The sequence below is a fragment of the Chelonoidis abingdonii genome, chromosome 13 (genome assembly GCF_003597395.2).
Source record: "Chelonoidis abingdonii isolate Lonesome George chromosome 13, CheloAbing_2.0, whole genome shotgun sequence".
In the NCBI taxonomy this organism is placed as follows: domain Eukaryota; kingdom Metazoa; phylum Chordata; order Testudines; family Testudinidae; genus Chelonoidis; species Chelonoidis abingdonii.
This window is the reverse complement of record NC_133781.1, coordinates 31,050,723-31,075,733: the sequence shown is the minus strand read 5'-3', so window position 1 is coordinate 31,075,733 and position 25,011 is coordinate 31,050,723. Positions and strand designations below refer to the sequence as shown.

The following is a 25,011-nucleotide window of genomic DNA, read 5'->3' as shown; positions in this document are numbered from 1 at the left end:
TCTTTAGTGAACTGCCAACAGTCTTTCCCATCACTGTGAGCACCTCACTGAAGAGCTCCAATTGCAAAAACAAATCCACCTGGCTTTGCTTAGTGGTAGTGCCCCTAACTTAGGGAGCTTATACAAGGTGAAACCCTGAGGTATGGCCTCTGCCGATCAGAATAAGCAGAGGGACATCAAAGGGGAAATGCACATTTTTCTAAGCAGCCTGGACTTGTGTTTAACAGCTGTTTATTTCATAATCCTGTGTAGGAAAAAGAGGAAATGAGCCCCGCATCTTCATCAGTGTCAGATTTCCTTGTCATTTCACTTCAGGGGGTTGCTTGCCATCTCTTCTGTGTTGTGTTTGTTTTACTGACTTACTGCTCGGCCGTGGAGAAATCGCTGCCGCTCTGGGCCTCAGTTTCCCCACTGCACCCCGTGGATCATGCCCACCGCCTTTGAGCTCCGCGCGTGGGAACGGCTTCCCGGGGCAGTCAGGTCACGGGGGTACGTGACTTGCGTGCAATCAGCGCGAGGCCCTGGTGCCGGGAGCGCGGCCCCGCCCCGTTGGCTCACGTGACTCGTGGCCGGGGACCAGCTGACCGGCTGCTCACGTGATCGCAGGGGTGCCTGGCCCCGATCCCGCCGCTGCAGCTGGGAGCGGAGCCAGGTACGGGGTAGTGGGAGCGGGGGGGGCTCCACTGGTCTTCCCTGTCCTGCCGGGCATGTGGTGCCCACGTTGCCTCACTGGTGCACTTGGAGCGGGGTCCCCTGGTGCGGGGCCCTGGGCATCATGGTCAGGCCAAGGGTCCGTCCAGCCCAGTGTCCTGCCTGCCGACAGTGGCCGGTGCCAGGTGCCCCAGAGGGAGTGAACAGAACAGGGAATCACCAAGTGACCCATCCCCTGTCGCCCATTCCCAGCTTCTGGCAAACAGAGTCTCGGGGCACCATCCCTGCCCACCCTGGCTAATAGCCACTGATGGACCTGCCCTCCATGAACTTATCCAGTTCTCTTTTAAACCCTGTTCTAGTCCTAGCCTTCACAGCCTCCTCAGGCAAGGAGTTCCACAGGTTGTGGGCTGTGTGACAATGTGGTGGGGCTTGATTGTTCTGTTCACTCAGAGGATCCCACTAGACCGTCATGTGTAAAAACTGACTGTGGGCTTCTCCCTGTCCCCATCTAGCTGGCTGCCTGGGCAGGCTCTCCTGTGCTGGAGGGGCACTTGCTCACCAGCCCCGCAATGCCCCCAGTGAGACTGAAGGAGGCAGAGAATTTCCCTATCTGCCACAAGGCTTCCTGCACCCTGCTGCAGTTGTCTGTCATCAGTATTGCTGCCCTGCTCGCAACAGTTGCCCTACACACCATATTCAATGTCCATGAAGTTATTGTGGCTGCTGCGAGCCTCCAAGACCCCCCGGTGCCAGAGACAAGCCACAGATCCGGTAGTGCCAATGGAGAAGGGCGGACGTGGTATCGGAGGTGGGCAGGGCAACTGGAGACCCCAGGCACTGCTGCATCAGGGCCCTTGCACTGTGACATCTCTCCAGATGGCCGATTTGACTGTGCACCTGAAAAACTTCTCTCCAGAGCAGAGTGTGAGGCTCGCGGTTGCTGCTACGTTCCAGTTTCCCCTAGGGGCCCTGCGATTTGGCAGCCCTGGTGTTTCTTCCCAGCCAGCTACCCCAGTTACAAGGTGGAGAACCTGAGTGCCACAGAGACAGGTTACACTGCCAGCCTGACCCGCACTGTTCCCACCTTCTTCCCAGAAGACATAATGGTTCTGCGGCTGGATGTGGTGTTTGAGACGAATGGCAGGCTCCACTTCACGGTCAGTAGGTGCTTTAGCCAGCCACAATGGGGCTTGGGCTGCAGGAGTCACTAGCTGTGGTGCTGGGTGAGGGGTGTGCGCAGAACAATGAGTTTCTGCCTACAGCCCGTAGGCATTACTTCCCTTGCTGAGCAGTTCTCGGAGCTGGGGGGTTTTCTGCCCTTCAGGGTGACTGGTTGCCTACAAGGCGTTGGGTCAACCTCATAGTTTACTGTAATGAAATGTCACTTGCTCCAGCCTGTAAAGCTCTCTCGGTCTCTCTCACAGCTCAGGGATCCAGCAAACAAACGCTATGAAGTGCCACTTGAAACTCCAAAAGCGAGAGGCCAGATCACCTCTAAACTGTACAGTGTGCAGTTCTCAGCTGACCCCTTTGGCCTGATGGTATTCAGGGAATCCAGCGGGCAGGTTCTGTAAGTGCTTCCACCCTCCTGAAACAAAATATTCCCCTCTGACTCACCCTCTTCCGGAGCCTGGACCCAGCCTCTCCCAAAGGTGGGGATGGGGATACAAGTGGGAAGTGTCATTACTGCACAGCTATAATCAGAGTAACCTCTCGTTGCACCCCCTCAGGACGTCTGATCCTTGGCTTTGTGTTGTCGCTATCTCACTTGACTTACTCTCCCTCAAGAGACAGAAAGGCAGCTGCAGCTGTACCTGCCTCTTATGCCACAGGTGCCCTGGGAAGAAGTGGTTCCACTGGCATCAGGAACTGGCCAGGCCCACAGGGCAGTTATCTGGGTTTTGTGAACCAGGTGCCAGTGTGAAGTGATGGAAGCAGAGGCAGCATCTTGCTGTCAGTGAGTCTCCTGTTTTTCATTGTACCTGAATCCATAGCTTGTGTTGACCAAGGCACCAGGTGACTCAGTGCCTTGCTCGGGGTGAAGCAGTGATTCTAGGCCTCAGCTGGGGTTTGGGGCCCTGGCTCCCCACTCCCTTGCTGCTCCCCCTGCCCCCTGTGCAATTCGCAGCTGGGGAAAAGCCTGCGCTTTCTGTGATCACACACGATTCCAGCTGGAAGCTTTCGTTTTCTCCTTTCCCGGGTAGCTGCCATTTCCCTGGCTTAGAGGCTCCTTCCTCTGCCTGGTATCTAGCATGTGAAGGCTTGAAGGTCTGTCTGGGTGGAAGAGCTGCTTCTAAGCAAGCTTTCCTAGCTTAGCTCCCTGTGGAATTTGCTGTCTGCCTTCAGGGAGTCTCCATTTCTCTTTGGCAGGTTGAACACCACAGTTGCTCCCCTCTTCTTTGCTGACCAGTTCCTCCAGATCTCCACCTCTCTGCCATCCCATTTCATCTCTGGCTTGGGGGAGCACCTGACCTCACTTGCCCTCAATGTCAATTGGACCAAAGTCACCCTTTGGAATCGGGACATTGCGCCCACGGTAAGGGATAGCACAAAGTCCTGCTTAGTAATTACTCAGCTTTGCATGCAGGGCCTGGCAGGAAGGACGGAGGCCCATTGTGAGTGTCCCTGCGATGTTAATATGGGCTGTCAGCTCCATGTGTTTTTCTCGACTCCAGTTCCAGGGCTCTTACTCTCAAATGAATGTCACCTTTTTTTGAGGTTTCTCTCAAGCCTGAGCTCTCACGAGCTCTCTAGGATAGGGCTTGGCGCCCAGCCTGGCAGTGGGATGCTGGTGCCATTGTTCCCGTAGTTAGGGTTTAGGGTACCTGGGTTCAGCTCTCGACACTCAGGAGTGTCTCTTCTCCTGCAAATGCAGGTGAGCTTGGCCCCATCAGCCTAATGCTTCTCACAGCTGGTTGGGGGCCCGTGGTTCCAGTCCCCTTGGGAGATCTCTCCCTGGGCAAGCTCATTTCTCTGTGCCACCTACCAGCAAGCCAGGTGTGTACAATAGGGACCAAGGGGACTGTCCCGCGTATCACAAGCTCCCTGAGTCTCACCCTGCTGCCTGCGCTAAGAGCGTGTTTTACAGCCAGCAGAGAGAGTTTGGGGCTGTAGGAGAACAAGCCATGTCACCACAGAGCTTGCTTGTGTTTCTATAAATCCCCATTGCTGCCTGCTACTAAAGAGCAGCAAGAATCCGAGGCAGGATGTGTGGCTGGCACCATGGGAGCTCCCAGCACTGGTGCCCTGACTATGTGAATGCCCAGCAGGTGAGCCCTGAAAATCGGGGATGAGAAGTTACCCAGCTGTGTACCCAGCCATGCGCCCGCTGAGCGGATGGGCTGGCTGCTGCATTGCTTCCTGTTGACTGTGCCTTGCCCGAGTATCACTGACAATACACGCTCTGCTGTACTTTAGCCTTACGTCAATCTCTATGGCTCTCACCCGTTCTACCTGGTGGTGGAGGATGGCGGCTTGGCCCATGGAGTATTCCTGCTGAACAGCAACGCGATGGGTACGTGCCTTGCTACCAGCCACTCCTGCCTTTATTGTGAACGGCTCGGGGGAAGCCGGCCGGCTAACAAGCCCTTAGAGGTGTTTGAGGTCAGCGGCTTGGATTCAGGGTCTTCATTTCCTCCTGTGTCACGGGCGGTGTCATTACACCTGCCCATGGCTAGTGCGGATGAGCAGAGACATCCAGCAGAGACTTGTGGAAGTGGCTCCACGTGTGGTTGGCTGTTGGTCTCGGTAGCTTTTGTGGTTGTAGGGGGAAGGCGCATGTTGTTGGACGTAGCTAGAGCGATGCCCCTGGGCTGTGTTCTCAGCCAGCTTGCTCCTGTTTGTCTTGCAGATGTGATGCTGCAGCCGAGCCCAGCCCTGACTTGGAGAACAACAGGCGGCATTCTGGATTTCTATGTCTTCCTGGGCCCTGACCCCAAGAGTGTGGTCCGGCAGTACCTGGATGTCATCGGTAGGGTGTTCGGCGGAGCTGCCTTCCTGCTCCGCTAGCTTCTGGGAGAGAGGCTGGACCTTGCCCTGATGCGGCTTTTGTTGGGAGCAAACAGTAGAGCTGTGAGTCTCCTGGCTGGGCTGGGCTGGGCTGGGCACTCTTTACAGGGCATGAGCGGCTTCACAGCTGGTGAACAGTTTGCTTCATCCTTTGCCCAGTGCATCAGGACTGTCTGTGCTGGGGCCTCGGTGTCTAAAGCAAAGTCCGGCTCCGTCCCAACATGTGTTCTCCAGAGCATGCTGGGGAGGGCAAGGGGCCACATCATTGGCTCTGAAGGCCTCTGTGTCCCTTCTGCTGCCTGCTGTTGGTGGAGGCAGGTGCCAGTGGGTGGCCATCAATCAGGACTCTGCTCTCAGGGTAGCCGGAGAGGAGGCTGCCGAGTGAATTGGGTTTAATCCGTTTCCACATCTCTAGGCTACTCTCTCATCTGCTTCCTCCTAACTTCCAGGGTACCCGTTCATGCCCCCCTACTGGGGCCTGGGATTCCACTTGTGCCGCTGGGGCTACTCCTCCACCGCTGCAACCCGGCAGGCTGTGAAGAACATGACAGCAGCACAGTTCCCTTTGGTAGGTCTGGTTCTCTCCTGGGACAGGCTGTGTCCCCTGGCAGCAGCACCTCTTGCTATGGAGCCATGAAATGAGCCAACCCTGAGCCAGCTCAAGGCAACCAACGCAGGTGCTGAGCCAGACAGCAAGGGGGTGGGGAGTAGGGTGACAGTGCCGAGTGGCCATGGTGGGTGGGTCGCCAGGCTGTGTGTGGCTGGGGGTTGTCCCAGTCTCTCTCTGACACTGGGGTCTTGGCCTTTGCAGGATGTGCAATGGAACGACCTAGATTATACAGATGCCAAGAGAGACTTCACATTCAACAAGAACAACTTCAAGGACTATCCGGACATGGTGCGGGAGTTTCACCAAAGCGGCCGGAGGTACGTCATGATCGTGGTAAGTGAAGCCCTGAACGCCAGCCCCCTGTTCTCTTACCTCTGAATGGTTGGCCCTAGGACTCTGCGCTTTGCCCCGTCATCCCGTGTCCTCCCTTTGCCACCTTCCCCTTCAGTGTTGGGAATTTGGGAATCAAACGTGCCGCAGCCTGACTGGTGACTTGGGTTTGGCTGCCAGGGCTCAAGCTGGTGCATCACCAACCCAAACGATTTTTGGTGATGGTTGAATGCCCCTGGAGAGGGGACCAGTGGAACCTGAGAACGTGGAGTAAACCAGCTCTGAAATACCCCTTTGTCTCCCCATGCCCTGTTGAGAGTCAGTTTCCCTGGCTGCTTGTTCTGGTCTGTGGTCCTGCGGGGGAGGGTTGGTTGTAGCTGGCAGGAGTTAGCTTTGGTTGTTTCTGAAGACCAGGCCGACACAAGGAAAGCCGACTGGGGGAACGTGGGTTATGCTTCGCTTGCGGGGGAGTTGCCAATGCGGCATGTGAGTCACGCAGTGACCCTGGTAAAGCAAAGAACTTGGTAACCTCCCTGAAACCTGCTGCTCAGCAGTTCCTTGAGTTCAGTTTGCACCACGTCCTCGGGCTCCATCCTGGCCTTCTGGTCACCAGTGTCTGTCTCTCCCTTTGTCGGCGCTGTGCAGTAGCCAAGGGTTGGGTTCTGCCCGAGGACCTACACACAGGCTCTGGAGAATCGCATTCGTCTCTCTCCGAGAGCGTGATGTTTCTCTCCTTCTCACCGATCAGTGAGCTGCTCATGTTTCTTCCCCATCAGGATCCAGCAATCAGCAGCTTGGGGCCCCCCGGCAGCTACAAACCCTACGATGATGGGCTGAAGCGAGGGGTGTTCATCCGAAATGCAACGGGGAAGCCGCTGGTTGGGAAAGTGAGTCCTGGGCCTGGAGCAGGAGATGAGTCAGTGTTGGAGCTGAAACCAGGGGATCTCCGGGGGTGGATGAAGGTGTTAAAGCCCAGAGCCCATGTCCCACTGGTGTCAAACCTCCCAGTTTGTGTTCTGGGTTGAGTGGAGCTCTGGTCACCTCCCAATGTCCCCAGCCAAAGCAGAGACCTTCTTCCCCAGGAAGGAGTCGTCTCCCTCTCTCTGAACTCATAGGAAGTGTCCCCTGCCATCACCAGAGACCCTTGACCCTGCCCCACCGCCCATTCCACTCTGCTTAGCATGTGCATGGGTCACTGGGGCCAGCAGCCATTGAGCAGAGAGGGAGAGGGCTGGAGGCTGTCTAGATGGCCATAGTCATGCTGACAAGTGTGGCTCTGGTGGTGTCCGAGTCCAGGAACGTGGTGTGAGATAGGGCTGGGAGGGTGAGTAACTTAGCCCCCTCAATTGTTTCTTCCTTTGCCTCCCAGGTATGGCCTGGCCCGACCGTCTTCCCAGACTTCACTAACCCAGAGACTCACCGGTGGTGGCACGACATGGTGAAGGAGTTCCATGACCAGGTGCCCTTCGACGGCATGTGGATTGTGAGTGGCTTCCCTCTCTCCGCCCTGCTGGGACCCAGGGCACCTGGAGCAGGATGGGGATTTGGAACTGGAGCCCTGGGGGAGGGTGGGGGGTGTGGTGCTGGATCCACAATACTTCTGATTTCCTGCACATCTGCCAGCATCCTGGTCCAGAAACGAGAGTCCCTTCTCTTGCCAGGACATGAATGAGCCATCCAACTTTGTGGCGGGCTCCTTGGACGGCTGCCCAAACAACAAACTGGAAAACCCACCCTATGTGCCAGGTAAGGAACTGTGGGCAAAGAGCCTTCTGCTGGCAAATGTGGGGGCAGGAGAACCAGGGAGGCAAGAGGGCCCTGAGTCCCTGCACCCCAGCAGCGGTGCTATCCAACGACTGTCCTGGAGGCATTGAGGCACGCAGCCCACACTCTCTGGCACTGCACCAAGCCTGTGTGTGAAGGAGACGCGGGCGGCTGTTGCAGAAGAGCAGGGAAGCAGCTGGAGGCTGCACGATGAAGCAAACCTGGTTCGGGTCTCGGGGAGGCTGAGCTGGGAGACTCGCAGAGTCTAGGCTGGTTCCTGTTATCTCTGCTCAGGCAGCTGGAGGCTGAGTCCAGAGTCCTGCTCCTGCTCCCGCTGTAGCCCTAGGCATGCTGATGGTCAATTCCCCTTTCCCTGGTGGCGACCTGCCCATCTCCAGGAGAATGGGGTGCCAGAGAAACCTTCAGCTGCCCTCAGGAGTTGCCAGGAGCCCCCTGGGCCTGAGGCCATACAGTACTGGCACCCCTGAAGTGGCATGGGGGCTGAGGACTCATGCTCAGCCTGCCAGGGTGTGTTCCCTGCAGGTACAGGAGTGCTCCGCCCAGGCTGTACGGAGCCCTGGGACTCACCCGTTTCCTCTTTCCTTGCAGGTGTCCTGGGGGGCAGCCTGCGGGCTGGGACCATCTGTGCCTCCAGCCAGCAGTACCTGTCCTCGCACTACAACCTCCACAGTCTGTACGGGCTGACAGAGGCCATCGCTTCCCACGAGTACGTCCGGCACTGACCACAGGCTCCTGAAGAGGGGACAATGCAACACGCGGGCAGGCACCTGGCTCCTAGGAATCTGCTCAATGCTGGGGGCCAGCCCTTGGGAAACCTCGGGGAGGCGGGCTCCCGGGGCTGCTGCTGCAGGGCTGACTGCAGGTGCAACTGGTTCGAGCTGCGGCCTTTCACTGACGGGAGGCTGTGGCAGCCAGCCGTGATATGCCATCAGCTGGCCCAGGAGAGATGCTTCACTGCAGCTTTGTGCAAGTGGCCAGATGCATTATGGGTGCTTCCCCATCCCATGGCAGTACCAGCTGCCGGCCACTCCTGGATGCAGAAGCAGACTGTAGCCCATTGCTCTGGCCTTGTGTGGCAGGAGGCTGGATGGGCGGAGGTATGGCAGGAGCTGTTCCCAGCCCTCTGGCGTCCTGGTCTGTTTATTGGGAGAGTTTCCCCCAGTGTCTGAAGTTCTCATTTTAACTGTGCAGGTTTTCTGCTGATCTGTTTCCCCTGCAGCCTACCCTGCCCTGAGATATGCCCAAGCCCCTCCACTCCCCCTGGCATGACAGACCCAGAAATGTCCTGTGCAGTCTGAGTTGCCAACACTAAAGGGGCATGTTAACTGCTTCAAGCCTCTCGGGTGCTGTGCAACTCGATCTCCTGAGTCCCAGAGCGTGCGTCTACTGGAGCCAGCGGGCTCAGGCTGCGCCCTCCTTCAGGGCTGTGATTCTGCGCACAGGGCTGGGGAGCTGTCAGATGAATTCCTGGGATGGACAGAAGGGAGTGAGAAGGCCCCAGCTTGCGCAGGGTCCCCCTGGCCAGCATCCCCTGCCCCTGGGTAAGTCTGGCTCCAGTGTCTTAGGCTGAGAGTTGTTGGCAAGACTCCTGGGTTCCACGGTGCATGGGCAGGTTTAGAAGAGGTGATTCCATTGCACACCCTATGCAGGGCGTCTGCCTCAGTGTGTCTCGAGTTTGCTTCATTGACAGGGGCTTGCGCTGTAGGTGGCTGAATCCCTGTCCCCTGCCGGCTGAGCCACACTGGGTGCTGGGAGGAGACGGATGCTTGTGCTGAGCTGGGGAGACTCCTGCTACTGGCCTGACTCATCTGTTTCCTTTCCCCAAGTGCGCTGGTGAAGGTGCGAGGGAAGCGCCCTTTCGTGATCTCGCGGTCAACCTTTGCTGGTCACGGCCGCTTCGCCGGCCACTGGAGTGGGGATGTCAGGAGCAGCTGGGAGCAGCTGTATTACTCTATCCCAGGTATCCCCGTCACTGTTCAGGTGTCCTGTGCCACCAGCCCTGACCTGATCCCTCTAGGCCCCTTCCCTTCCCCGCCATGTCAGCTAACCCCCTTGGACAGCGTTTGGGAGCCCCTGCTCCTCCTGCCCTGTGCAGTGAGCTCTGCAGTAATTTAATAACTTGGTGTTGCCTGGCACCAATCTCTAGGTGCCTTTGTGCTGCATTTCAGGTGCAGTCATCCATGCCCAGTAAATCTCCGCAGGGCGCACCAGCCCCTGCAATCAGCCTGCCTGCCCCAGGAAGGCTGGGGGAAATGGAGGATACTTGTGACATGCCCTGGGGCTTGGCAGATGGGGCTGTGTCAGGCCAAGAGAATCAGTGAGGCCAAGCTGAGGCCTCTTGCTGGGGGCACCCTTCGAGCATCTGCCTTCTGTTTAGGCAGGGATGGGCATGTGGTGAAATCACCTCTGCAATTTAGCTCTGCTGTGGCAGGTAGGTCCCAGGGGAAGCCTGTCTCCTAGAATACAGGGTCCAGGCTGCCTGGGTTCATAAATCTGCACTGGTCACTGGGATTTCCTAGCACTGATGTGAGCCTGAGAACCTTCCTCTCGGGGATCTGCTGCATTGGGTCATGTGCAGTCTTTACTCCTTCCCCTCGCACCTCCGGTCCGAGGTGGTGTCCCTGCTCCATTCATTCTGCTCCGCTTGAACTGGGCAGCCTGCCCCAGTGATGCATCGCAGTGCGGCTGGGGCATGCCGTGTGGGTTTGGTGCTAACCTAGCAATGGTAGAGCCCACTGAGGACTCTCACAAGCAGGATGTGTTCCCAGAGCCAGGGAGGAGATGGGGTTAAAGAGGCCCTGGCTGTCCCAGCTTCTCCGAGGCCATGATGTGATGTGTCCCTTTGGAGAGTCGCTGCAGCATGGCGGATCCCTTCTGTCTTGTTCAGGGAAGGAGGATGTGGAAGGAGCTGTGTGTCCCACAGCTGGGTCAGCGAGAGGATGTGTAAAATGGCTACCATCGGGCCTGATGTTTGCCCTGGGCGTTGTGAACTGGGGCTGTATGCTGAGAACTCAGCTGCAGGGAATTTGCCTGATGAAAGGTTGTTCCTCTGAGGCTGCAGGAAGGAGAGGAACTATTCGGTATTGCCAGTTCCTTTCCTTACTCTGAGCCCCCTGATAATCCTCATCTCTCTCTCTGCCCCATGATGTGTCTCATGCCAGAGGCAGCCAGCCCAGAGACCCAGCATGTTGTCTCCTGCGGCACAGCCTTCTGCTAGAACAGTGAGCCTGGGGCCCTGTCTGCAGCTTCTCCATCTCCTCCTCTGTCTTCCCCTGGCCCCTTCCTAGGTCTGCGGGTCTCTCCCCAGCAGCCCCATCGTCAGACCAGCCAGATGGGCAGTTCCCACTCTTGATCTTCCTTGGGTTAATAGACTGGCAGCTGGGAGAGCTGCATGGTGGCTGAGAGCAGCCACTTCCCATAGCTGATGTGCCACGACCACAGGTGTTGTCTCTGGGTCTGTCCCCCGGGCACGAGTCAGCACCAGTCCCCCTGTGGGAACGGGGAGAGATGGCCATTTACACCAGTCCCCTCCAGCCTGCCCAGGGTCATGGTGTTCTCCATGCTTCAGAGACCGTGTTCCCCCCTCTCCCAGAGGTGTTGCTCTTCAACCTGTATGGGGTGCCACTGGTCGGGGCGGACGTCTGCGGCTTTCTGGGTGACACCTCTGAGGAGCTGTGCGTACGCTGGACCCAGTTGGGTGCCTTCTATCCCTTCATGCGGAACCACAATGACCACGGCAACAAGGTGAGGGCAGGCAGAAGCCTGGTGCCTGTGCGGGAAGCGCTGGAGGGAATCTCATGGCCAAGCTGGACTCTTCTGGCAAAGCCCAGTTCTTCCTTCTCAGCCAGTGGTGATTCCAGGGAGCTGGAGGAGTGGGGGTGGGGGGAGCTGAAAGGTTGTGACCAGGGAGGGGGACAGAACAGAGTCCTGGCAAGGTGTGTGTGGCCTAAAGAAGGCCTGGAGGGACAGGGCGCAGGTCTGTGCCCTGCGTGGCTGCTCTGGATGAAGGCGCCCAGAAGTGCTCCTCCACGGAGCATTTCCATTCTAGTCTCACGTTAAGTGCTGGGAAGCCGATGGGGACTGATGCTGATCTCAGGACTGGGACTCAGGAGATCTGGGTCCCGCTGCTGGCCTGGTCCTGCTGGCCTGGTCACTGACATGCTGTGACCTTTGAGGCCCTGCCACTCTCCTCGGCCTCGATTCCGCCCTGGGACCATAGGGCAGCACGGGCCTCTGCCCCTCGTTACCTGCACACAATTCTGTTCCTTGCACTCTCTAGCGGTGCCCTTTACCCTGCTCCTAGGGCTCAGGGTGTCACCTTACACTCTAGGGAACCCCACACACACACATACACCCTGGTCCTAGGGCTCAGGGTGTCACCTTACACTCTAGGGAACCCCCCTCACATACACCCTGGTCCTAGGGCTCAGGGTGTCACCTTACACTCTAGGGACACCCCCCCCCCCACATACACCCTGCTCCTAGGGCTCAGGGTGTCACTTTACACTCTAGGGAACCCGCCCCCTGTTCCTAGGGCTAAGGGGGTGTCACCTTACACTCTAGGGTACTCCCCCCCCACATACACTCTGGTCCTAGGGCTCAGGGTGTCACTTTACACTCTAGGCGCCCCCCCTCCCCCCAGCGCTCAAGGTGTCACTTTACACTCTAGGGAAACCCCCCCCCCCATTCCTAGGGCTCAGGGTGTCACCTTACACTCTAGGCACCCCACACTCACACATACACCCTGGTCCTAGGGCTCAGGGTGTCACCTTACACTCTGTGGGTTGCAAGGTGTTTTACCAGTGAAAGCGCCTTACACGGTGTTGTTCCACTTACCGTCTCTTTATTACCATTACCAAAGCAGACTGTGCACGCTGCCTGTGCAATGCTCACCACTCCCAATAAGGCAGATGAAGTTTGCCCTGCTGGCCAATCAGGATCAAGTCGTCCAGGGCCTCCAGCTTCTGCATGGTGCTAGCAGGACGTTGAGGTCTGGCAGCTCTGATCCTGGGCTGTGTCCTGATCTTGGAAGTTCTCAAGAACTTCCTTTTGGACCCCAGTTTATATAGTGAAACTTGAGTCCGGCTTAGCTGTACCTTAATCAATCATTTTACTACAATTTTACTAACCAATCCTAATAAAATTATCTAACCAGTCCTACCCCAGCACCTTAATTTACACCTAGCAAAATTAATTACGTAACAGACAAACAAACAAGCAGACAGACTGTACAAACAAACCATAGATAGTGGGGACAAAACAGTAAAGAAATGAGGATTTCATAACCACAGCTATTGAGAAGTGATTTCTTGCCGGACAGGATGCTGTCAGACTAAGTTTTTCCTTTAACCACCTTAAGATCTGTTTTTGTATCTGGTGATAGTGGGTGCTGGTAGGACAGGATTTCCTTCCGAGCAGCCTGATATTCCATTGTTTTAATGTCATTTAGGTGGGATGTGAGGTTGTGACTTCCTGCTTCTCTGCTCATGGCTGCTGCTCTCCTAAGATGGCTGCAGACAAAGGCCTTGGGCTTTACAATATGGCTACAGGAAAAGGTCTGATCCTTACAGTGGGATCTGCCTGCACCCTCCTAGTTTCTCAGCCAGACTTCTCCTCTCTCGTAGCCCCAGGAGCCGTACGCCTTCAGCCCTGCAGCCCAGGAGGCCATGAGGAAGGCCCTCTTCCTGCGATACGCGCTGATGCCGTATCTCTACACCCTCTTCCACAAGGCCCACTCTGCAGGGGAGACGGTAGCACGACCCCTCTTCCTGGAGTGAGCATCCTACCGGGCCCGCAGTAGGGAGGATGGGTTGGTCTGGGTGTCTGATTAGGGGCTGGGGGCATGGCACGGGGATTGGCACCTGCCAGCATTCAGTCCAGTGCATGGGTTGGCATAGCACAGCTGCCACTGTTACAGTCGTGTGTCCCGTCTCCACCCAAGCAGGAGGTGCCTGGCAGTCCGGAGGCTCTGAAGGGGCAGTGTCCTCGGTGTTAGAATACAGGCTTCACCCGGATCCTTTCTGCAGGTTTCCCGCAGACCCGAACACCCTGAGTGTTGACCGCCAGTTCATGTGGGGAGCAGGGCTCCTCATCACACCAGTGCTAGTGGCAGGGAAGACCAAAGTCAGCGGCTACTTCCCCACAGAGACTTGGTATAACCTGATGGCAGTAAGTACGCGGTACAGCCGGTGCTCTTTGGAATAACGTGGGTTCTTGGCCTTCCACCAGCAAACAGCCGTCGCTGTAAGCTAACTCTGGTCTGGTCTCGTCTCCCCTCCGTTCCTAAATGCGCAGCTCCCCCGTCGCATCCCAGCAGGTGTCTGTTAATGCAATTCCTGGTTGGCCTGGCTTTCCCTGCATGCTGCTGGCTTCCCGGGAACCTCCATCCCCACAGGAATCCCAGGTTCCTCCCCGTTCATAGTGTTTGCAAGGCCTCTGTTTGGCTTGATTGGGCTTAGCTGATGAGCTGTGCCATGGGGTGTAATGACTTCCTCTCTCTATCCGTTGCTCTCCAGGGCTCCGTCATTCACAGCAAGGGCCAATGGGTCCTCTTACCAGCTCCGCTGGACACCATTAATGTCCATGTGCGGGCAGGACACATCCTACCTCTGCAAGTGAGTCTCTTCTGAACCATTGCTATGTGGCACAAGTAACCATTTCCCCCTCCAGCGTAATCTCGGTTCCCCCAATCCCTTTGCTGAGGCAACAGTCACAGGTGGCGTGATTTCCATCACATGGTTGCACCTCGTGCCTGAGGTTTTCTGGCGAAGGTGCATGCAGCTTCGAGCGTCAATCAGCTTATGAACTGCAGGGCTGGGGATGTTTGCAGAAGATGAGGGAGCAGAATGGTGTCAGAGAAAGGGCCTTACAGGTGGAGGGATTCCCACGGGAAGGTTGAGAGTTAAATCTGAGGAGTCCTGCTACACATCACAGCATGCAAGAAATGGAAGGGAGAAAAGGGAGGAATTATTTAATATCATAAAGGGCAGTGAGGAGAAAATAGCCTAGACTTCCTTGTTAAAATGAACCATAATGAAATAGTTAAGCTTTTGCATAGCAGTCATCCTTAGGTTTCAGAGTCAACACCCTGTTGAGCTTTATGGGACAGCTAACAACTCTCAGCTGTTGTTTCTATCTGTCTTCACTAAGTCTTTCTGTTTCTTATTTCCAAAACACTTTGCAACCACAAGGACAAGAAACACCTAACTCTGAATTGAAAGCTTAGGTTCTGGTGCTGATTCCATGCTGGCAGAGTGCATGAGGCCTGAGCGTAACTGGGGCTAAGAGAGAAGGGATGGAAGATGGATGACAAAAGACTGGGCATCTGCAGGAGGCTGCAGAGTCGGGACAGAGTGTCCCCAGGCTTTTTTTTTAATTGATGGGACAGTGGGCTTTGGCCTGGGAATGCTGTTCGGGTCCATTCACTGTCACACTACTTGTTGGTACCTGAGTGGGGAAAATCGAAGTTATTCAGGGCACCTGGCACACTTGGCAATATGACAGTGCCAGCTTCTAAAATGTACCCTGAGGAAAGAGCATGTTAGCTGCTTAGCCTGGCGCCAGCTCAGGGTAGAGATGCTGCTTCATGTCAGCCATGTGACAAGCTGCAGGTTGCAGAATAAGCTGCACAAACATAGATCTTGAATTACCTGCACAAGCGTGAGTTGCTAAATGGGTCGGGAATGCGATTCGATAGGTTCTTGCTGCGTGGGCTGTGCCTACTGCCCGGGGCAGGGTGTGTCTGCCTGAGAGTGAACCTGCGGGCTATTAGCCTCGCTGTGGGATTCAGCTTCTTAGTGACACCCATCCTGGCCAGTGTGTCATGGTTTCAGGACTGGGTGCCCATCCTGCTGGTGAGCAGCACCCCGCTCCATAGCGTTTCTGCCTTTCTGGGGCTGAAGCTCTGAACTCCTCCAGAGGGACAATGCCATGGGTTCTGTAGGAGGGGATGCAGTTTGGGTCATGCCCCAAGGACCTCCTGCCTACCAAATTGCTAAGCACATTGGCCCTGATCTTCAGGACCTGCCCTGCTTTTGTAGGCTGGGAGTCCCGAAGTGGCTGTGACGTACAGGGGAAGAGGGTTAGCCGTTATAAACTGGGGCTGTTGCTACACTGGCCCCGTCTGAAGAGTCAGGTGTGTTGGGGTCAGGCAGTGAGGGACCTCGCACCCAGCGGATGACTGGCAGGAGACGTATGTTTATATCAGGGCCCTGGCCGGCAGCTGCCTGAGGCCACCCCCAGGAACTATTTTGCATAGAACCCCTCTAACTGCTGGCTGCATCTCCCCAGGAGCCTGGCTTAACCACCACAGAGAGCCGGAAGAAGGGCATGACCCTGGTAGTGGCCCTGACAGTGGCTGGGGTTGCCAGAGGCGACCTGTTCTGGGATGACGGTGAGAGCCTGCTGACATTTGAGAAGGGCGACTACACTCAAATTCTCTTCCTGGCCACGAACGTGAGTCTGGTGGGGGAGTTGGGGAGGGATGCTGAGAGTGACATCTGCCCTATGCTGGGGGGTGCAGATGGTGCCTTGCCACTAGCGAGAACCAGGGAGTTTTCCAGGGCCTCCTGGGGTGTACTGCAGAGGTGTGGCCTGGTGAGACTGAAAGTGCTGGATTCTGAGCCTTGGCTTGCCTGCTGAGAGCTGTGCTTTCTGCACATGGGTTTCTGCAGTCTAGTCTCCTGGGCAAACAAGATTGGACAGTTGGAATCTCCCAGCTGTACCTGGAAAGAGTGGGGGGGAGGGCTGTTCCCAGCAGGGGCTGTCCCGTCTGAAGCACTCAGCACAGCGAAGCAGAAGGTGGTTTCTCTCAAGTTTTCCTGGAGAGCGAGTGCCCTTGCTGGTCCCTCTCCCCAACCCGGGTGTTGAGCCTCACTGGCTGTCCTGGCAACGTGGCTGCTGAATGGCACAGCAGGGCCGCGGGCACTGCCTGTCTCCTCACTCTGATGAAGGACTCTGCCACTCCCTAATGACTGCAGAGCCCAGAACAGTCTGTGTCCAGTGGTGCTATCTGTGCCCCGAGGCTAGAAAAATCAAAGGAAGTCGCTGAGGCTGGACTCAGGTCTGGGATTTTCCCACAGCCAGAGGCAGGCTCCGTGGACATGGCTACTTTAGACCTTGGCTTCCATTTCTGGCCAGTGCCATAGGTTAGTGAGACGCCTGGAAAATACCTGATGACAGAGCTTCCTTCTCCTTGGCTTGTCCCTGTGCCCTGGGATGTCCCCGTCCTGGAGAACGAGACCCCCTTCAGCAAGCTGTATAAATAGGATATCTTGTTGTGTACAAGGTGTCTGGCCGCAAACTGTGTGATGAGGGGAACAGAGCAACATTACCCCAGTGCGATATCTCATATGGCGTAGCTGCTGAGACTGTCCCTCCCTCTCGGGCTGGGTGTGGGTCTGGCTCCCTCCCCCAGGAGGGTCTGTGCCCAGGAGACGGTGGAGCCTGCACGGATCAGGGCATGATCAGCTCCTCCTGCCTGACTCTCCAGAGAAAATGGCCTAGGTTTGATGTCACGCTGTCACCTGGGCAGGAGACCCACCAGCTCCACCTCAGGACTTTGCTGTAGTGTCAGAGGGGAGGAGCAGGTGGGCTAAGGAGGGGGAATGTCAGCTGGCTTGGAGACCTTACCTGGGGGAACTGTTGCAGGGTGTGCTGCTGAGTGAGTTGGTGCGGGTGAACAGCCAGGTGGACGGGCTATTGCTGCAGGAGGTAACAGTGCTGGGTGTCCCCAGTCCACCCCAGAGGGTTCTAGCTAATGGCATCCCTGTCTCCAATTTCTCCTACAACACAGATACCAAGGTAAAGACACCTGCACTTCCTGCCTCATTGCTTTTGTGCTTATTCTGAGGGCTGCAAAATAGACGTCTCATTCCTGTCCTTGGAAAGGGGAGGCTGCCTCTTCTGGTGGGGACCTCAGGGAGAACAGTCACAGAGGAGCATCCTGGCCGGGCAACTGGCACTGGAGCTGCTGCTGGGGGAGAGGGACAAGGAGAGAGGTCAGCCTGGATTCTGAGGGTGCAGTGGGGGAGAGTCGTTTAAAAGTGGCCTGGAGAATAGACCAACCCAGGGCCCCTCCAGCTCTGAATCCCTGAAATCTCTGGGGGAGGGGAGGGGCCTGGAAAGGGTGGAGGAGAAATGGAGACCCCAGGGAGCATGTGGCAGAATGGGTCTTGATACTGTGTCATTACTGAGGGTCACCCTTGCTGCTGCTGTTTGCTGTGGGAGTGGTGGGCTGTGGGGATCCTCATGGGGGGTTGCCATGGAGTGTGGGGGAAGACAAGGCCCTACACCCCCGGTTTCCTGCAATTCACCATGACTCTCAGCCAGCCAGTAAAACAGAAGGTTTATTTAGATGACAGGAACACAGTCCAGGACAGGTCTTGCAGGCACAGACAACAGGGCCCCTTTAGTTAGGTCCATCTTTGGGGGTAGGGGGCAGAGCCCATCTGGGCTCCCCTCCATTTTCCCAGCCAGCTCCAAACTGAAACTCCCTCCAGCCTTCTCACTCAGCCATCCCCTGGTTCCTCCCTGTGACGAACTGGGACTGTTCTTAATGTTTGCTCTGAATACTGTGTTGGTGCCTCAGTGTCCCCTAGGCAGTTCTTAAGTATCTAGGTGGTGGGATAAGGGTGTGTGATTGCTGCAGAGCAAAGGGCCAGTGCACCTAAATGCTGGGCACTCTGTCTCCTAGCAACTGATGGCCTGGGCCTCCTCGTGCAAAGGTGCCAACTGAAGGTGTTGGAGACAAAGGATCAGGTGACCTCTGGCCCGGGAAAGGAGCTGAGCAGAGAGGAGGGGCTGGAGGGGTGGTTAGTCTGGAGCTTGCTGGGGATGAGGAGGGTGAAGTGCAGACCTAGGGTCTGGCTCACTGCCCCAGAATGGACCCGGCCGAGGGGTCTGGTTCGCTGTATCACAAGCTCTGTTTTAGACCCTGTTCTGTCATCGAATAAACCTCTGTTGGCTGGCTGAGAGTCACGTCTGACTGCAAGTGGGGTGCAGGACCCTGTGGATTTCCCAGGACCCGCCTGGTGGGGCTGCTGTGGGAAGCCCACGGAGGGGCAGAGGATGCTGAATGCTCCAAGGAGAGACCCAGGAGGTGAAGCCGTGTGAGCTTCTTGCCCTGAACAAGTCTGCTCCAAGGGAGAGGAGGCTCCCCAAAGTCCTGACTGGCTTAGTGGGGAGGAGTTCCAGAGCATCGCCCGGGGACTCCGTGACACTCCCTCTGCCTTTTTTCCAGTTTCCTGGGCAGAGGTGTTACCTGGCCTCCAAACCCCCCTCTTGGGGTCTCATGTTACATGCTCAGGTATCCTCCCTCAAGGAAAGTCTCCCATCCCCCAGTGCAGCCAGTCCCAGCAAAACTCCCCTGCAACCTTCCCAGGTCAATACTCCCCACTCAGTGTTCAGAGAACACATTAAGAACATTCCCACTTCGTCACAGGGGGCCTCGAGAGCTGAGTGGGGATGAGATCAAGGGTTCTCTGGGAATCACTTTGAAGATCTCGGCAGTGAATGAGATGCCTTTTCTAGGGTGTCCGTTTAACGGGGCTGGAAGTGTGCCACAGGGAGAATTCTCTAGCACTCTATAGGACGAGTACACCCCTTGCATCCCATATAGAGCATCTCCAGCATTCTCCCACAAGGCAGTGTTTGGGGTGTGCCCTCATGGGGGCAGAGGGTATTCACGTTGCCCTGATGCAGTTGTTGCGGATGGAGAGCAGGTCCCCAAACAAGCTGTTCCAGCCACCCCGCCCCCGGAGGCTGTGATGTTTGTTGTCACTGACACTGAGCTCCCCTCTGTCTCCTCAGGTCCTGATTATCCCGCTCTCTCTCCCAATGGGGGAGCAGTTCATGATCACCTGGTCCTGAGCCACGATGGGACGCCTGCCTGTTTCTGCTCCTCTGCACTCTGGTGAAAGAAACAAGTTGTCAGTAAATGCAATGCAGTTGCTCCATGCTGCCTTCCTGTAGGAGCAGATTGTGTCCTGTGACCTGTGGGGGTGGAGGGATGAGGTCAGGGGAGCGAGCTGCATTTCTAGCTTAACTCAGGTGTTCTGGGGTTGAGAGTTGGTGGTTCTTGGATGCTTAGGTGAAGGCTGTGGATCTGCAGAACTAGCCAAGAGCTCCTTGCCACAGCCATCCCCAGTAGTGCCACACGGGTGTATTGGCTGCTTCTGCACCGGGGACCTGATCAAGCTACTGTGTAAGCCAATGGTCGAACTCCCATTCGCTTCAATGGAGCAGGGCTGGGCCCTAGAGGGGAAGGGGAACCAAACTTCAAATCACTTCCCAAGTGAGCGGCACAGGCACTAGGGGAAGGAAGCGGAGTGCTCAGCATCCACAAAGATAATCCATTGCAGTGTCTAAAGCCATTAACCTTCCCGAGGCTCGAGCATGTTGTGGGAGCAGTGCAGAGGCTCCAGGTGCATTTGGCAGTGACTGTGTCCCCTGTGGTGATAGCAGAGCTGGGACCCTTCTTAATAGAGGACTTGCACTGTGCCAAATGGGTGTGCAGCTTGGGGCTTGCTGTGGGCAGGCAGAGAGTCTATCTCCTGGTCTGAAAGCAAAGGAGACACCTTGGTTTAAGGCTTGAGAGCTGCAGGGCCTGCCCCAGAATGTGCTTGTGAGGATGCTTGCTGGGGTGCAGTGGTTCTCAACCTATTTACCTTTGTGGGCTGCATCCAGTACTACCTGTATGGCCCTGAGGCTGTCACGTGGGCTGCAGCTGTGTGCCGAGTGGGCCGCAGGTTGAGAACCGCTGCTGGGGTGAATTGGGGTGGGGGGGCGTGCCTTCCCCTACTTTGTCTGTGCATTGGGCATGCCTTGGATGTGGGGCGTTGTCCACCTGGCCTAGAAAAGAGCAGAGGGAGGGGCCGTGGGTGGTCCCGTCACTGTGCAGTGGAGCTTCCTGCTCTTCTGGGGGGATTTATTGCTAATAAAGATCACTGTGAATCTTCTTTTGACCTTGGCTCGTGCGGACATGGAGTGTGGCGTAAGATGTTTGGCTGGTGCCAGGAGGTGACTTGGTCCCCAGACTCCCTGGTGGCAGATTCTTGGCTTCTCCCCAGGACTGTCCTCTCGTAGCTGGCCCCACATATGACATTTTTTTCAACTTACCCAAGGTGCCTATTGTTAATCGCTGTCCCATGCTCACAGTGGGAGGGAGCCCTGTCTGCCCACCAGGAGAACCACTTCCCAGCCCCTGGCTGCTGGCAGCACAGGCACCCACTCTGGGCTCCGCAAGCTGGCTCTTTCCCCCTGCAGACTACCAAGTTACACACCCCACGTTGTTACACTTGCGGGCCCCGGCTCCTATCTTCCGGGACACCCAAAGTGTGTGCTGGTCTGCTGCCTCCATGGAAGCAGTGCAGTTTAGCTTTCTGTTTTCGCCTCAGTTCAGCACTCTCCTTCGCACCAGGCACTTAGACGGGGTTATGGTAAAGCTAGATAGAAGTGCATTTCACAAAGCTTGGGATAAAGATTTAAATAAAAGCAAGTGTGAGGGCTTGGCAACGGAAGGTTACAGGTAAAAGATAAACATAAATGCCGTCTGTAGCCCAGGCTTGTTAACAGGTTCCTTTCCTGCCTGGTAAAGTGTTTCTTGCGGAATGGGCTGTTTCTGCAGCGCTTGTCCAGTCCAGAGAGCTGACACACAGAGGGACATTAGGATCAAAGGCCCAGAGGATGCTTCGCTCTGACGGTGAGGAACTGGAATTCATCACTTACGTAAATCCCCCCAGCTCGCTGTATTCCTGAGCCACATCCAGCCAGAGTCTGCACTGAACTTTGTGTTGCAGCTGGCAGCACCGTGCATTGATATTTCAAAGCCAAATATGGATCAGGCTCTAAGCTCCTAATGATTGGCTAAATATTCCCTTAAGCTCTCCCCTGTGCTGTGGGAACCATACCGTGGTTCCTGTTCATTTGTCAGAGGAGACGTTGTGCTCAGCACGGTGTGACGGAGAGAAAAACCAGTCCCTACCCCAAGGGCCTTCATGTCTACAAGACAAACATCCTGGGTGGCAGAGGATGGAAGTTTCCGGGATGTGGGGTTCTTTGCTGGGAGGGTGAAGGTACAGTGCTGGGGATGTGTGTGTAATAACGGAGATGAATTTGCCTCATGCTTCCTAGCTAGGTAATACACAAGGTCACTGAACTCACAGCAGCCACCTGTGCCGTCTGTTCCCAAAATCCTTCCTGCGCAGCCAGTCAACTTCCTGCCATTTGCCCTTGTGCAGAAGCACTAAAGAATGTAAAGAAAACTGACCACCTTTCTCTGGGGCTTCTTGGCTCGCGGCCCTAGCTTTTCAGAGATTATACCCCTGCTGCAGAGTTCTGTTGTGTCACTCAAAATCCCTAGAGACGGGGTCATAGTACTCTCATACCCAGTGGGAGAGAGGAGAACGCCCCTATTACCTTCACCCCTCCGATAGGGCAAGGGCAAAGATGGCTCCAGCCAAGCTGTCGGAAATGCTGTACTGAGCTGGAGAAGGCGGGGGAGGGAAGCTGAAGTGAAGCCCTGTGAACCTTTTATTGGCCCAGAGTAAAATCTGCTGCAAAGAGACCTTGTTCCCCAGAAGCAATTCCACTGGACCCTGCCCGGGAGCCCATGCTCACCAGGTAACAGCCTGTCCTAAATGACTCTGCCAGGGCATGGGGACAGGCAGGACTATTCTGGTCTGTTTTGATGGGAAGATCTCTCTAAGAAACCAATTGCTCTGGATCCCTTCTGGCAGGTTTCAATGAGTAACTCTAGGTGCCTGTGTTATTCTTGGGTTGCTGGCACAGATTCCACCCTGGCATGGTGCCATCTCTTCTTTTGTCTGTCGCAACCCTGGATTTCCAGTAAGTAAATTGACCTGCCCTTCTACGCCACGGAGGAGGAGCAATTCTCAGCAGTTCCAGATGATGCCAAGTGGGATTTCCCCACCTGCCCGGTATTTCCCCACCTGCCCGGCATTCTTGGTGTCGTGGCAAATCGAGTTGGAATGGGCTGTCCTCACCCTCACTTGTTCTTCACGGTAGGCTGCTTTGATTAAACCCATTCTCTACAGCACAGGAGTGAGGGAAACTATTTGCTTCCTGTGCATTGGGCAGCACTTGGTGCAGTCAGTTTCACTGTGGTGTCGCTGGTCGGATGCACTTCCTGTTTCATGCCATGGCAACGCGACACCATGGGCAGGCTTTTACCTGGGCTGTTTACCTCCAGCAGCGGCAGAGCTGAGCTGGGTGTGCACAGATCAGCACCAGCCAGCAGGTTGGGTGGTGGTCTCTCCGGTATTGTACATGGCAGTGGGGAGGGAAGGGGCTGGTAACAGCTGACACGCTAGAATCCTACGGCAAGGGAGCTCTGCCCCAAAATAGGAATTTTTTGCAAGTAGTCAGTTTAAAAAAAAAAAACCACGGGGAGAGTCCCATCCCCAAAGCTGTGTGATGAGATGTTTCCGACTGTGTCCCAGTAATACCAGAGGGGGAACAGTGTCGGCGCCTGGGCCAAGTTCAGAAAGTGCTGGATAAGTGGGGGATGGGGAGGGTGGGGAAGTCTTTCCCATAGGAATGAGTCTGAGCTGGCGAACAGCCCGTAAGTATGTGTGACACGCACTGTAGCGGAACGGGAGAAGTGTGGACCCAACTGAAACTCCATTGAGCTGTGACCCTGAACGTAGCCCTGGGAGTCCTGTACGTGGCTGCTGCCCCAGTGCCTGCGGGGCTGGGGCTAGATGAACTGCAGTGATAGGTGAAGACAATTGTGGAACCTGGCTGAACTTCCTGTTTTAAAATCCCAGCTAGCGCAGGCCTTGCTGCTGCTCCAGCATCATCTGCCTGCTGTAATCCCTGGGGAGAAAACCTGCCATCTCTAACAGGTGCAGCAAAGCCTATGCTCCTGTCCTTAACTCTGGGAGTGCTGCATCCTCCACACTAACAGCCAGAGGCTTGGTGTTCAAAGGGTCATATTCTTCCCCACCCCTCCTCACTTTGTGATATGTAGCTGGTTGGCAGGCGAGGACGGGCACAGGGACTGAGAGAGTTTCCTCAGCTCTTAGCTACACCTGCCTGAGCTGCTGGATCTAGGCATATGAATGGCACCAGTCTTCCCACCAAGGTGCATCATCCCTACCTGATGCCTCTTGTGCTGCCTATTTCCTTAGCGCTGGGAGGTGCAGCACAAGTTCCTTCTCTGCTCTCGATTGACCAAAGTAGTCAAGTCCTCTGCTCATTTCACCCCTGCCCCTTGCTGATAAATTAAACAGCAGCAGTCTTGGGGGGAGGGAGTCTAGGGGGGCCCCCCCATTAGCTCTCTGCCATGCTGGACAGGGACTGTTTATCCCTGCTGTTAGTTCCTAATCCAACCTCTGTCAGCTTGTCTGGGAGGAAACAGGCTCTGCTTGCTGGCTGCCTCTGAATGGGCAAATGTCTCATCTCCCTTGGAGGGCCCAGCCCTCTTGACAAACCTGCTTTGCAGCCGATTGTTCCTCCAGTATCACTTGCTGCCATGGTCCCAGAGCCTGAACACCCAGGGCTCAGCGCGGACACCCAGCGGGGGACAGGTAGGGCTGCCAGCACCTTGGCTTCTGCTTCTGAGCTCTTGGAGCTAAGGTGAGAAGGCGGCTGGTTAACAGGGCCAGTTTGCTCTGAGAGAAGAGGCTGGGGGCAAAGGTCACAGGGCTTGCAGTGGCTGGAGTGGATCCAGGAGCTGAGGGACACTTGCTCACTGGGGCCAGAGCATCCCACCTGGGAGAAGAGACCCTTCCCCTTCAGCCCCACAGCACTTTACCCCAGCAGTGACCTGGGAACTGGGCATCGCTCTGCCATTGTAGGGGGCGTGGGGTGAAATGAAGGCCCGGAGAGGTTGATTTGCCCAAGGTCAGTCAGTGATTCAGGGGCAGAGCTGAGTACAGCTTCGCTGTCCTGGCGTTCTTGTGCGTTCCAATGTTCAGGGAACTAACCTCCTTACCTAGCAGCTCCGGCTCAGTGTCTCACTGAGCCAAGACCCCAGGGCTCGCGAGGGGAGAATCCCTTGGCACCAGTGTCATCCCTGTAGCACCCAGCCTGAGCCACGATCCCTTTGACTCTCTGCCCTCCCTGCAGCTTCTGTTCTAACTTGAGCATCTCCAAGCCCATCTCGCCTTGGAGAGCTTGAGCTTGAAGTCTTTAAACTCTGATTTGAGGACGACAGTAACTCAGCCAGAGGCTAGGGTCTACTGCAGGAGGGCTGGGTGAGGTTCTGTGGCCTGCGCTGTACCGGGAGTCAGCCTAGATGATCTCAAAGGTCCCTTCACAAGTCTGAGAGTTGGAGCCTGCTGATTTCCTGGTTGCCTTGAGGAGACGCTGAGTCTTTCCTGCCATGCAGAGGTTCAGTATTTGACTCTTGCAATGTGTCATTGGGAAACACGGGTCATTGACTAAACATGTTTAAGGGGGTCTGGCTTGGGAGGGGTGGGGGTTGATTGATGTTTGTAAAGTGCTCAGTAAGCCTGTGTGCAACACCCTTCCACCTGAGCATGTGGGCAGGCGCCCGGGTACCAGCATGTCCATACGTAAGGAGACACTCAGCCGCAGATCATGTGATGTACTCCTCGCCCCGTGACACCCCCAGCCTGAAGACTGCTGGTTGCTGAGCAAAA

At 56.0% G+C, this 25,011-nt stretch overlaps 1 protein-coding gene across 2 annotated transcripts; it reads left to right on the top strand.

The window, feature by feature from the left end:
* The first annotated feature begins 575 nt into the window (after nt 1-575).
* On the top strand, nt 576-21,546 carry GAA (alpha glucosidase). Of its 2 annotated transcripts, XM_032797211.2 has the most exons (21): nt 576-652; nt 1,167-1,811; nt 2,079-2,224; nt 3,025-3,190; nt 4,072-4,168; nt 4,505-4,624; nt 5,112-5,230; nt 5,474-5,605; nt 6,379-6,489; nt 6,972-7,085; nt 7,264-7,348; nt 7,976-8,093; nt 9,214-9,347; nt 10,980-11,131; nt 13,012-13,160; nt 13,414-13,555; nt 13,903-14,001; nt 15,677-15,841; nt 17,036-17,188; nt 19,196-19,298; nt 21,043-21,546. In XM_032797211.2, exons 2-20 carry the CDS (start codon nt 1,224-1,226, stop codon nt 19,253-19,255), a joined length of 2,850 nt encoding a protein of 949 aa, XP_032653102.1. In that variant the 5' UTR covers nt 576-652; nt 1,167-1,223; the 3' UTR covers nt 19,256-19,298; nt 21,043-21,546. The 2 variants fall into 2 exon arrangements, with proteins under 2 accessions (XP_032653102.1, XP_032653104.2); XM_032797213.2 differs by lacking the exons at nt 19,196-19,298; nt 21,043-21,546 and having other exon boundaries at nt 17,181-17,279.
* Nucleotides 21,547-25,011: the final 3,465 nt, after the last annotated feature.